Consider the following 13,000-nt stretch of genomic DNA (forward strand, 5'->3'; position numbering starts at 1 on the left):
AGCTCAATGGCTGTTTTTCCTCGGGCCTGAAGGGCATATTTCACTGCCGGGCCTTTATTTTACTCAAGCACATCGCGGTCCAGGCCTTTATTGGAAGGAGGCCAGAATTAGAGGCAGGCCTTAATTTCTATTTGAGCAAAACGAACTACGAGTAGAATGAATAAAAACAAGATTTTGTGTCTATTTGAACCTATAAAATACTAGGTTCATTTATTGAAAACGTACCGTTACCATAACATGGTATGCATACAGAATATTAACAACAAATGAGCGGCGCGACGCGGTCGGAGCGCACTGAGGACAGTGAGTCCGCTGCCGGTCGGCAGTCGCGCCGGGAGCGAGTGGGACCCGTCCCTCCCCGCACGGAGAGAGGGCGCAGTGAGCACTGATTCCACGACCCCAGGGACCCCAAGTGAGATGCGGGGGGTCGCTGTAAAGCTCGCGGCCGGAGCCGACGAGCCACCTTCGCCCCGAGCACTTCCAGGTCGACCCAGAGCCGGTCGCGGCGCACCGCCACGGAGGAAATGCGCCCGGCGGGGGCCGGCCGACGCCGGGGAGAGGTCCCGCTGAGGGGATCCTCCCACACCGTGCCGCCGAAACCCTGACCCGCCGAGATGACCGGCCTTTATTTACCTCCGCTGACAGCGAGACCGGCAAATGTTGGAGACCCGGCCGCTAATGGAATACAGGCCAATATTAGAGGATTTACGGTATATAGAACATTATATTATTATATTATTAAAATATATTAAAATAAAAGTCAACGAGTAGGCTACCCCCCCCCCCCCCCCCCCCCCCCCCCCAAATATTTTCTCCTCGGATTTGCACGAATCACATAAGTCACCCAATTTGGATTGAAAACGGCGAATTTCGCCGAAAGGTGAGGAGTTTGCATGCCTGAGGTTTAACCCTTGTCACCGTCACAAAGCTCACCAGCTGCTGCTGCACATACATTTATATTCAAGGTACAAGCAGAACAACTGCATTGATCTTCTCATCTAACTATTAGGGGTGGGACATAAACGTATTAATTATGCTTAATTACAAAAAAATTTATGTGTTTAATCACAGTTTTCATTCCAAAACAACGCAGAACTTTTGTCAGTGCACGATTTCCTGTTACACTGATTACACTGATGCACACGTCAGAGCTCAGCCAACGGCTACCAAAATGGAGGAATCAGATAAAAGCACATTGCTAGGACTGATGGAAGGCAAATTTTATTTAAAAAAAAAACTACGCGATGGAAGCCTTGATAAAAGCGGGGTTTTGTGCAAATTGCGCAAAAAAAAAAAAGAAAAAAAGAAAAGAGTTTGCATACCACCGAAAAGCATGTTACAGTGAGCACAGAAACCACCGGAGCTGTTAGCGCTAGCAGTCCCGGTTCGAGTAGGACAAGACGTGTCGGCAGCCCAAACCTTTTTTTTTTTTTAGCAAGAAACCAGTTGATTTCCCAAAATGCCAAACTACTCGTTTAAACTGGCTTTGTGTACCTACCTGGTCGCTAAGTGTGCACTGCTCAGTGCAGATGTCAGTGATAAGGTTTCTGGCCTGTTTGGCCATCTCGTCTAGGAACATGTTACACAACGACAGGCTTCGATCTCCTATGTGGTGACGCTGTGGAGGAAGAAATGCAAAGGACTGAGACAAAAGGAAGTCATTATTGGTGTCAAGAAAAAAGAATTTAAACACAAGCAGTCTACAGCAATTAACAACTGCTGTTATGTACTGTGATACGACATATTTTTCATCTCTATTAATCCCAGTGTAAACATGCAAACAGGATTTATTTCCCTAGAGGCGGTGGGGTGATTTAATCCTGTTTAGAGCGCTTATGTGTGTCATTTTTCATCCCCACCCAGTAATAATTACAGACACAATTATTGTAATCTAAATCCCATCTTGTGTAACATCTTTCTATTTTAGAGTGTGTGATTATTCTCATGACAGCCACTTGTGCTGCTCTTCCTTAGCTTATAGCTTTTAAACCAGCTGTATGAAATTGTGTGAACATAAAAATTCAACATGTATGGATACTAATCTGAAAACAGGACAGCAACAGGTAGATACTGGTACTTTTTTGAGCATTTTTGTTTCTTTATTTGTTGACATTTATGTAGTTTGGCGTGTGCAGAATTAGCTATGAGCAGTCTCTATTTGCACAGATGTGATGAAGGCAATTCTCTTCTATGGTTTTGAAGTGCATTTATGGATGATTTCTTTGCAGAGAAAGACAGTCCAAGTAACACTAAATTATGATGTTTAATGTTGTCCATATCAAGGATCTAAATCACAGTGAATATTTCATCCCCACCCTCCCCCTGTAGTGTGGATCTCACATGAATGAATACAGCTTAAGAGTGCATAGCCGTGTTTCTGTAATTGTGAGTGACTATTTACCTCCTCGGGACAGAGCTCATGTGTGCAGGACATGAAGTGTGTGCAGAGCAGAGGGAAGCAGATGGAGTGTCTGCTCTGGGAGGGAAGCTCCAAGCACTGCTGAAACATTTTTTCAAATGCACGGCTGTAGAAGCTACACACAGACAAAAAAAAAACAGGAATAAAAAGAGACTTCAAATTGTGTCTCAAGATTTGTCATCTCCGTTCATCCTCCATTATGAGCCTCATATGTGCGTCTCACCAGAAAATAGACAGGTCTGACGTCTCCACCAGCATCTCCACCAGAGAGTCCACCATCTTTGTGTGGAAGATGATGGTGTTCATCATTTTTCCGAGCTCCTTGTGATCGGCTATACCGAGACTGGCTTTGGAGACACTGGTGTAGGCCTGCAGGGAGGAAAACACGTATGAACGAGTGTATATTCTTTGTATTTTGTATGTCAAATTTAAGATCTACATTTTTGTTTGTACCTGCAGTCTGAACCAGTCCAGTCTCATGCCTCTAAAGTCAAACACCTCTCCATCCTCCACTGGAACAACAACAGTTACACACAACAACTTTAAACATTTGGGTCATCCTGGTTCCTGAAATTCACCATTACTTCTGCCACTATGCAGTAATATTAACACTCTTACATTCATGCTTAAAACTCTTCAAAGCAAACGTTTACCTTGTTTGACACTGAGAGAAGTCATAGTGTTGACGAATGAAGACATGATTATAGATTCATCCTCTGGGCACACAGACAGGTTCTATTAAACAAAGAGGATAGAAGACTGCTGAAAAAAGGCAGTGTGAAACTAATGTCTATTACAAAAGACAATGTTATATATTCAGCTTTAGAAGAAAAATGACTTTAATATATTTAACTGACAGTGACAGATGGAAATACAGATTAGATACTGAACATTGAAAAGATGAAAAACGTGAAAAGATTGTAAAAGAATCTAACACTGGATTCGGACTACTTGAGTTTCAGGATGATTGACCCCCAAATGATCCCCCTTCGGCAATCAGCAGAGGAATACAGTTCAGAACAGTTTATCTGGTAATGTGAACCGTTAACAGAGCCGCTCTTAAAGCGAAAGAGCAGATCTGTGGATCTAATTGCTCACAGACTGAGTAAGTAAGTAATGTCAAATGTTGTTTGATATTTAGGCTTTAAAATGTTGTTGATTACATTTCTTACTTTCACAGTAGCCAACAAGAAAATCAAGGGTACAGGGATGTGGAGCAACTAACAATGTTGCCAAGCAATGGTGAACATCCTACCCTTCCAAGTTAACATTAGCTTCCTACTGTTGATAGCTAACCGTAGGTAGATTGTTTACATCCATTTACAGTGAGATCACATGGTGTGTTTCATTCACTGACCCCTGATCTGGCACAAAACCTCAGTAACATCCTCAGTAACTGTGTGCAAGTTTGAGATTCAAAGGAAGAAGATCAGTGAAGTTTCTCCTTTAGTCTGTGATGCAGTGCAATTTCAAAATTGGGAGGGGCTTTAAAACTCTTGCAGTCTGAGCCCAGCTTGTTAGAGAATAGGGCTGGTTTTAAACAAAAACAATTTTCAGATTCAAACTGATCTTCATTTGAAATATCTGATCCCTAAAATCCTTTGATCATTTCTTTTTAATATACCATTTTCTGCATCTTCCTTAAAAAGTTCTACATGACAAATCACGCAAGGTCATGCAACGAGACTGGTCTAAGTGTGAGGGAGATCCAAAACATGACAAAAACGCAAACTCTGAGAGCGCCGTCAGGACTGAGAGCTGATGTGTGGTAACATTTTGAAATCAAAAAAGTATAACGACGAGAAGAGCAAGGCGATAGTAAGCTATATGAAAGACTTGCCAGTTAGAGGTGAAATACTGTGGTAATACCACAAATCTCTCTCATAACTAAGCAACAACAAATTGGGTCTTTGTGAATCAGAAATGATTTAGTAAATTGGTAGTCATGTCCAGATTAAAGAGCTCTGCTTTTAATATTAATAAATTTATAATTTCAGTATCGCTTCCTCCACAGAAATGTTGTCAGACACTGACACCAACTTAATAACAGAGAATTAGGATGAACGGCTCTTAACGAAGTAGCAGTGCTCACGAGTTTCTTTGTGTGTTCCTACCTGCACCAGTTCATTCAGCACCACAGCATCAAAACCAGACAGGTACTGGACGTAGTATCTCTGCATCACAGGGCCGTACTTTCTGACGTGAGCTCTGAGCTCCTCCATGTAGAAGATCAACTCTGCTATGTGTCTGCAAAAAAAGACAAACAAAAGGTCAAACAAAAGAACGGCTAGTACAAAACAAGAACTGTAACAAAGTTGTGAACATGTATCTGCGAATACACAGATTTGTGTAAATGTGAATCTACATGCGTATGACCATGTCGCTGTGCTTACTTGTCTATGAAATCATCTGTGCTCTTCTTCTGGATATTGTCAGCATGTCGAAGCAGCCAGATGATCTCGTCACGGGCAAATGACAACGCCATGAACACAAATAATGCCTAGTGGACCAAAAACAAAAAAAAAGAGGAAGTAGACGAAGAGAGATTTAAAGAGGGTACAATAGAGCAATGGGCAGCCATCTCAATCTCATCACAAACTGGACTGGTCAGCTAACATACACCGAGTATACAAAAAAAAGTCTGATTTCCTTAGGAGACCAAGATTGTTTAATATCTGCCGGAAGCTGCTGGACATGTTCTACCAGACTATCGTTGACAGTGCCCTCTTCTACGCTGTGATGTGCTGGGGAGGCAGCACTAAGAAGAAGGGAACCTCGTGGCTGGACAAACTGATACAGTTGGCCTCTGTGGTAGGCGCAGAGTTTAACACCCTGACATTGGTGGCAGAGGCAAGGATCTTGAACAAAATCCAGTCCATCATAAACAACAATGTCCACCACCTTCTACACAATGATGGGTGCATCAGTGTAAGAAGAGAGGCAGATGAAGTGATGCACCCATCATGCCTAGTGCCTACTGTACAAGCCTGTGGGGGCAGTGCTATGATCTGGGGTTGCTGCAGTTGGTCAGGTCTAGGTTCAGCAACATTATGTGTCCAAAGAATGAGGTCAGCTGACTACCTGAATATACTGAATGACCAAGTTATTCCATCAATGGATATTTTCTTCCCTGATGGCACGGGCATATTCCAAGATGACAATGCCAGGATTCATGGGGCTCAAATAGTGAAAGAGTGGTTCAGGGAGCATGAGACATCATTGTCACACATGGATTGGCCACCACAGAGTCCAGACCTTAACCCCATTGAGAATCTTTGGGATGTGCTGGAGAAGGCTTTGTGCAGTGGTCAGACTCTCCCATCATCAATACAAGATGTTGATGAAACATTAATGCAACACTGGATGGAAATAAATCTGGTGACATTGCAGAAGCTTATTGAAACAATGCCACAGAGAATGTGTGTTGAAATCAAAGCTAAAGGCAGTCCAACAAAATATCAGTGTGTGACCTTTTTTTTGGCCTGGTAGTGTATATTCATATTATTATATAACTTAAACATCTTTTATATCCGTTTCTTTGCAATGGACACCGAATTTCGCACGGGATAAATAAAATCTAATCTAATCTAATCTAATGTAATCCTAGAGGTTTTACACATATGTAAAATTGGCAGACTTTTTCCTGAATAAACAAATACACAGGACTTGTAAGAAAAGACCTGGGCCCGTATTCCTAAAGATTCTTAGCGCTAAGAGTTGCTCCTAGTGGCCAAATTCTAAGAAAATTCTTAGAATCATGACGTTTCCCTCTCAAAGTTAGGAGTAGCTCCTAGTAAAGATAAAAGCTATTCCTAAAGAATCTTAGCTCTTAAGAGTACTCCTAAGGTGAGATCTGCTAAGAGCAGGGAGGAGGACTTTTAGGAGGCTTAGGAATTTCTTAAGCAGAGGAGAAAATGGCTGAAAGAAGAGGCAGGAGAGATATTCTCCAAACACTGAATGACAATCAAGCTTGTTACAATCGCAATACAGTGGTCCCTCGTTTATCGCGGGAGTTACGTTCTAAAAATAACCCGTGATAGGCGAAATCCGCGAAGTAGTCAGCTTTATTTTTTACAATGATTATAAATGTTTTAAGGTTGCAAAACTCCTCACTACACACTTTATACACTTTTCTCAATAACTTGCAAACATACCGCACTTCAGTCACACTGCCAGCGATCAAAGATACTGTATATGTACATTTGCAACAATTCTGTAGACACCGTACGGAGGAGATTGATTGACAATGGTCTACAGTCCCTTAGCCAATCAGGACGCAGAAGACGACACGCAGCCTCTCCCTTAGCCAATCAGGACGCAGAAATCAATGCGCTGTTAAAAAATAAAAAAATAAAAAAATAAAAATAAAAAAAGCATGCAAAATTGCACTAAAAAAATCCGCGAGGCCGCGAAAGGTGAACCGCGTTATAGCGAGGGACAACTGTATCACTGGAAATGAAAGTCATCACAACACTGAGGTATTTAGCAACAGGAAAAATGCAACAATGCAGCAGTGATGACTTGGAGCCAAATCTACGTCTTAAACACTTTTATTCTCATTGACCAGTTGATCCAGAAGCAAACACTGTTCCTCTTCAGTTGGGTTTCCTACTTCATTTCTTCTCCACTGCTGTTCGGTTTTTGGAAGATTTGAACATCAACCAACACTGCTTCTTCTAGGCCGGTTAGCAATCACAGAAACTGATGAAAGCTGAGCCATTTTACTCTTGTTAATACCAAATAGGTGAAGTGCAAAATGTTACCAGTGTGGTAAATGAATGAAAGCAAATAAATAGAACTATCAGCATGTGAATACTGTGGTAGTGGCCTGAGTTTAATCACACATTTTATAGGATACTTTTTAAAGTATAGCGTACTATTTATTTATTTTTATGTAAAGTATTATTTATAATTATACAGTCTTCATAGAGATTAGATTCTGTTATTAAGTCTATTAATTTGACGTCTATTCTAGGCCAATTATCACCAAAAGTGTATTTTTATCTAGCTTTTAGGATCAACCAATCACACCTCTTGAAATGATGACTCATACCTAGCAACGGGGTCAACCACACCTCCTCACTAAGATAAGAGTTTCTGTCCATTCCTTGCTAAGAGTTCTCTAAGAATTTTCTGGAATCACTCCTAAGCTAAGACTCCTAGCTAGGAATTTTTAGGCTAAGATAGGAGCTCTCTGAGAGGATTCTAGGAATCTTTAGGAATACGGGCCCTGGTGTTTTGAGTCTCTTTTTTTTTTTTTTTGTTTGCAGAAATGAAGAAAATTCTGAAGGCCACAAATACTTTTAAGCTGCACTGTATGCACTCATGGATATTTATGAAGGTCTCCATCTAGACCAAGGGAGTTTGAAGGCTTTTTGAGGAAAAAATAAATAATGCACGATTATTTACCATGGTAATGTCGTGTTATAAGATGCGCAGTCCAGTAGTGCACACTGGATTGTATGCCCACAGAGAGTGGAATTTAAAATCTAGTCAAAGAAGCCATGTAAATGTATTTTAAACATTATATTTGCACTTTGATATCAAGTCAAACGAAATACCCAGAGCTATTTAATGTCATATTTTACCATTTTTAATTAAGTAATTTAATACTGCTAGATCAACTACTTTAAGTGAAAAACAGGCATATTGAAGGTGCCATTTTAATGTTTAAGGTGGTACTCTATATTACCTTTGGACCTAGCAATCCAGGCTGGTCAGCTAAAACTGTAGCCAACTCCTTCAGAGCTGATCTGAGGAACTTGCGTCTCTCTCTGTGCATGGAGCCTCTGCAGAGAGTCAGACAGACAGAGGGAAGTCAGAACACAGCATCAAAAAACAGCGAAGTGCCACGATTAAATGGAATTTTGACACTTCTGGGACAATCCCAAGCAAGAGAACAAAAAAGTAAGCATATGACAACGACGGCAGGTCGAGAATGAAGATGAAAGGGCAGGATGGAATAAGCAACGAAGATAAAAGTGGAGAGGAGACAGTGGGGGGAGACAAAGAGGAGAGGATGAAACGTGGGTAAATGCACAAAGAATAAAAAATAAAAATAAGGTTTCAGTGGGAGACTCTCAGAAAGACACAAGGATGGTGAAGCTACAAGGACATTCTAAAGAGAGAAGCAGAAAATAGAACAATAACAAAAAAATAATGATACAGATTATGTGTTTAAGTGTTTTTGAGTGAGGAGTTCCAGTTAGGATATGATGAAGGGATTAGTAAAAAGATTATATACGTACGCATGGGACAGAGCCTGTTCTTTGCACTCCCGAATGTCATTGATACGTTTGTTGTACCTAGAAAACACAAAGAAAGAAGCCAGGTGTTTAATGGCAACACAGAAAAAAATGAACCCGCTAAGATTGATTCCGATTGTCTCTCCAATGGTCCAAAGCCCAGTTACACAGATCAGCCATAGCGTTATGACCACCAACAGATCAAGTGAATAATACTTGTTGCAATGACAGCTGCATGTGGGTGAGATATATTGTTACGTCCCTCTGCACTCGCAGTGCAAATGTCTGTGGATGGTACCTGGGCTTAATTACCACAACTGGGTAAAATGTGTTACCTTTTTATGAAAAAAAAAAAAGTAACACCTTGAAAGACATGACAACAGAGAAAATGTGCATCACAATGCTCTTACCCTCTGATGTTCACAAACAGGTCTTCCGCAGCCTTGTGGATGTGGAAGACTTCGTCCCTGAACAGACAGAGACAGGTGGAGCTCTGCAGAGCCAGCTTCCACAAAGACAATGCTGCTGCGTCGCTGTTCAGAACAGCATGGCACAGGATGAAACCAACTGCAGAGAAAATGGAGAGGAATATATGACTAAGTGTAGGAAGAAGACTTTTGATCAATAGGTATTGGGTTTGAGTTTATGAGTATGTACAGCACTTACAAACAATCCACTTCTCCATTGCGTCCAGTGACAGGTATTCACACGGCATCTAAAGACAGAGCAGAAGTGATTCTAGGCTTTTCCTGCTAAATTATCTGCACAGAAAGAAGCTATTTACAGAGCAGTAGAGCTGAAGAGTGAAACAACAAATCTTAAAATGTTTGGTGTACATACGGAGATCAGACTTAAGAATTCGTGATACTAACCGTGTCAGACTGAGCAGGATTGAGCATTGTGGAGGGAGCAGAGATAAGAGAGAGCAGCTGGGCGTTCCTCCACTGGTCGGCGGACAGATTCCTCCTGGGATAAACCATCTGAAGGCTTATCAACGCATCTGACAGAGACTGGAGGAGAGGAAACAAATTGAGCAGTGCTTACTTTGAAACTGAACAGCAATGCCTCATCGCAAATTGTAACAAAAAAGTCATATTAACATATTAACAACACATATTAATGTAACACAATGTTAGGTCATTTACTTACAATATAATCATAACTGCAGTGTTGGTAAAGATTTTACAATATTAACGCTTCACTGATATGCCGATTGTCATTCGTAAAAAACAACCAAACAAACAAATGCCCACAACAAAAACCTGAGAAATATTTCAATAAAATTTTTAAATATTAAAAACTGACACTGGTAAATGAAGGGTGCTTCTACCTTTCCATGTGGAACAAACTCCTCCATCATCTTCTTCAAAGGGTTTTCATAATCCACAATCATCTGGCCCAACCGCGGGTACTCCCTGTCACTAAAGCACGCATAGTACAAGGGTTATCATTTGTAACCACTGTTAATGGCTGTTTGGTTAATCAAACAAAAAGACTCTGACTCCGAGTGGATTTTTGTAATGAGCACCAATGAATGATACATGTACACAATTGTGTTTTTGCATGTTAGTTTCAGTCACCTGGCTCCGTGTGTCATCTCGTGGGCGTAGTTGTATAGTCCTATGATGGCCTTCCTCTCCTCTATGCGAGACAGTATTATCATCAGAGTAGTGTACGTCACCACCAGGTCCAGGTAGTTTTTGGTGAGGTCAAAGTTGACCGTCTGTGCAGAATCAAAATAACAAGGTGTCACTTTTTTAAAGCAAAAAATAGGCTGACAAATGAATATTACAATTTAAAAAAAGTAGAGATTCCCATATAGTTGAACAGGACATTCCTGGCGTTTGATTAGTATCAAGAAATAATTTTATTTCAGCTTAAATAAAATTGGTAAAAGACTCCTTTGATAGGAGGAGAGGATTATCATTATCAGAAATCACTATGGCTTCATAATCGTACTTGGTTACAGAAGAAAGAAGTATTTTATCCAGGAAAAAAGTATCTATACGAGAATAGCTCTTATGAACTGGGGAGAAAAAGGAGTATGCTCTAGAAGTGGGATTGCGAAACCGCCACACATCTGCTACACCATATGTTTTGAGAAAAAGCTGGATAGCGTGTGCTGATTTAGACAAAGAAGTCTCTTTAGGGAAACTGTGATCTAAGGTCGGGGAAAGTATGCAATTTATATAACCACCAAGCATAAGATGGTGTGATGCCATGTTTGGTAAGCAAGAGAAAAAGTTTGAAAAGAATGCTGGATTTTCCCAATTTGGTGCATGATGGCCACGATGACCGGAAATGAAAAAAGCTGCCCTGTCACAATAATGTAGCGCCCTGGCTGCCCCCTAGTCTCTGAATGGAAATTAGAGTGATAAACTTGTCCTGACCATCCTCTCTTTATTCAAAACAGGTCTGTCGGGCACATGTCGAGTGTGTCTCCTGAAGAAATGCAATATCAGTTTTAAGTTGTTTTACGTGTGTACATATCTTTTTACGCTTAACTGGATAGTTAAGGGACTCAATTTTACATCTCAAAAAGCTGACTGAGAATCCACCCAGCCCTCTGGTAGAGTTGGGATCAGTCATAACCTACTGAGTAAGAGATGCCATGTGCTTATTAACTTAAAATACGACGGGTTTGACGGGAGCTCAAGCGAAACACGTCTTACTCCATCTCAAGCTCAACAGTGTCCCTTGAAACATACCTTTTAATAAAAATCAAAATGGACTTTAAAACTAAAAATGAACTAAATTGAGTGCAGTGTGTCAACATTCATCTTTTCTCTTAATATGGTGACAGAAACTTTCAAAGAAGGGCAACAAAGGCAATTTTAGAGAATTAACAACAGATGCATTTACTTACAATATCAAAGAAGACCTGGCAGGCATCAATAGTGTTCAGCAGTTCACACACATGGTCCTGTTAAAGAAAGAGTCAATAAAAATATAGATTCAACAGGATTAAATCCTTCCCATTAAACTGTAAAGGTGTCTAATGGTCCATTTGCCCACCTTGAATTCCATGACGTCTACGAAGGTAAAATAGTAGAGAGCCAGGTTCTTCAGAATCTCTGACTTCTCTTTCTGCAGCTGAGCCAGCTGTTGCTATAAAGACCACACAACAGAGTGCAGAAAATCAGAATACAGTTAAGTGAGAACCTGAAAATGTCCCTCTCCTTCAGTGTAGTTTGATTCTGTGGTGAGTCTGGGAAGTCTGAAAGTGCCTCTCATATAAACTATCCAATAAATTTAAGTTCCGGAAACCATTTCCTTACACAAACTTGAAAAAATGAATGTCTGCATTTTCCAACCCAGCCTCTATAAATCTAATTACTTAATTTACCTTCAGGGATCAATAGAGCTTACAGGTTTTGCTTCATATTAAGGAGTCTTAGTGTTGACTAAAGGAACCGCAAACTGATTAAATAATTCAGTGATGGGGCTACCCAAACTTTATCTATAAAATAGATACATTAAAAAAAAAAATCTTGCTTTAATTACAAAATTTATTGGAAGTCATTTTAATTTGGTGGTAATTTAAACCTTTGTACTCCACATACAAGGAAAACTCCAATTTATTTCTTGTGCAATTTGTGGAACAAAAGCAGAGGGGGGTGATACATCTTTAATAATCAGGTTATATGATCTCCTAATAACCATGATGAGTTTCCAGGAGGGACAGAAACATGGAGGAAGTAACAGTTTTAAAAGATGAACAACGCTGTGAATCTATGTGAATCTATGTGGGCAGCAAAGCGGAAAGCGTGGCTCCATCTAAGTCATCTTCTTCTATTGAAGGAATCAGTTTTGTCAGTGAAGTCTTCCGTTATATTTCTGGTAGATTTAATGCTTCACAGGAGTCAGAACCGCTTTGTTCTATTGTGACTGATGTTAAGTGGCATTTAAAGACATATATCTTATCAGATCATTTTATTTTGCATCCATGTAAACAGCTGAGTTGGAATCAGGACCATTCAGTTATGTTGATGAAATATTGTCCATGTAAATGCTGTGAATCCAATGGTTTTTCCAAGCTCACACATGGAAATATGTTCAGCTTCATAAGATCAACCTTTTAACAATACAATATGCACTAGAGTTACACGTATAAAACAAACTATGTGATAGCTCTTACTTTAGCTACTAAAAAGCAGTTTGAGGTTACGTGGCAGAAATGACTGAAGCATACTGCATGTAAACTGCATGTAAACTGCATACTCCAATGTGCCTGAGTTCAGACCTGCAGTCTGAACAAGAGTCAGTGCAAGTAGAAATCAAAGAGATGAAAATCTGTAAGTGTGAAACACTGCTGCTGCATCAAGGAGTTGAAACC

The 13,000-nt window shown here is 40.3% G+C and overlaps 1 protein-coding gene across 2 annotated transcripts in view; it reads right to left on the reverse strand.

The window, feature by feature from the left end:
- Positions 1-13,000, reverse strand: part of nckap1 (NCK-associated protein 1) — a 34,179-nt gene that overhangs the window by 7,878 nt on the left and 13,301 nt on the right. The window contains exons 3-18 of one of the 2 annotated variants that reach the window (XM_084561617.1): positions 11,680-11,766; positions 11,531-11,587; positions 10,245-10,387; positions 9,995-10,085; positions 9,537-9,674; positions 9,331-9,379; positions 9,075-9,231; positions 8,668-8,724; positions 8,112-8,208; positions 4,813-4,919; positions 4,534-4,666; positions 3,073-3,154; positions 2,873-2,931; positions 2,643-2,788; positions 2,402-2,534; positions 1,499-1,642 (exon numbers count right to left, since the gene is read on the reverse strand). In XM_084561617.1, coding sequence (XP_084417743.1) covers positions 1,499-1,642; positions 2,402-2,534; positions 2,643-2,788; positions 2,873-2,931; positions 3,073-3,154; positions 4,534-4,666; positions 4,813-4,919; positions 8,112-8,208; positions 8,668-8,724; positions 9,075-9,231; positions 9,331-9,379; positions 9,537-9,674; positions 9,995-10,085; positions 10,245-10,387; positions 11,531-11,587; positions 11,680-11,766 — 1,680 coding nt within the window. The remainder of the gene's footprint in view (positions 1-1,498; positions 1,643-2,401; positions 2,535-2,642; positions 2,789-2,872; positions 2,932-3,072; positions 3,155-4,533; positions 4,667-4,812; positions 4,920-8,111; positions 8,209-8,667; positions 8,725-9,074; positions 9,232-9,330; positions 9,380-9,536; positions 9,675-9,994; positions 10,086-10,244; positions 10,388-11,530; positions 11,588-11,679; positions 11,767-13,000) is intronic. The other variant, XM_084561618.1, reaches the window with a different exon arrangement.

This window comes from Chelon labrosus, assembly GCF_963514085.1.
Source record: "Chelon labrosus genome assembly, chromosome: 15".
Lineage (NCBI taxonomy): Eukaryota > Metazoa > Chordata > Actinopteri > Mugiliformes > Mugilidae > Chelon > Chelon labrosus.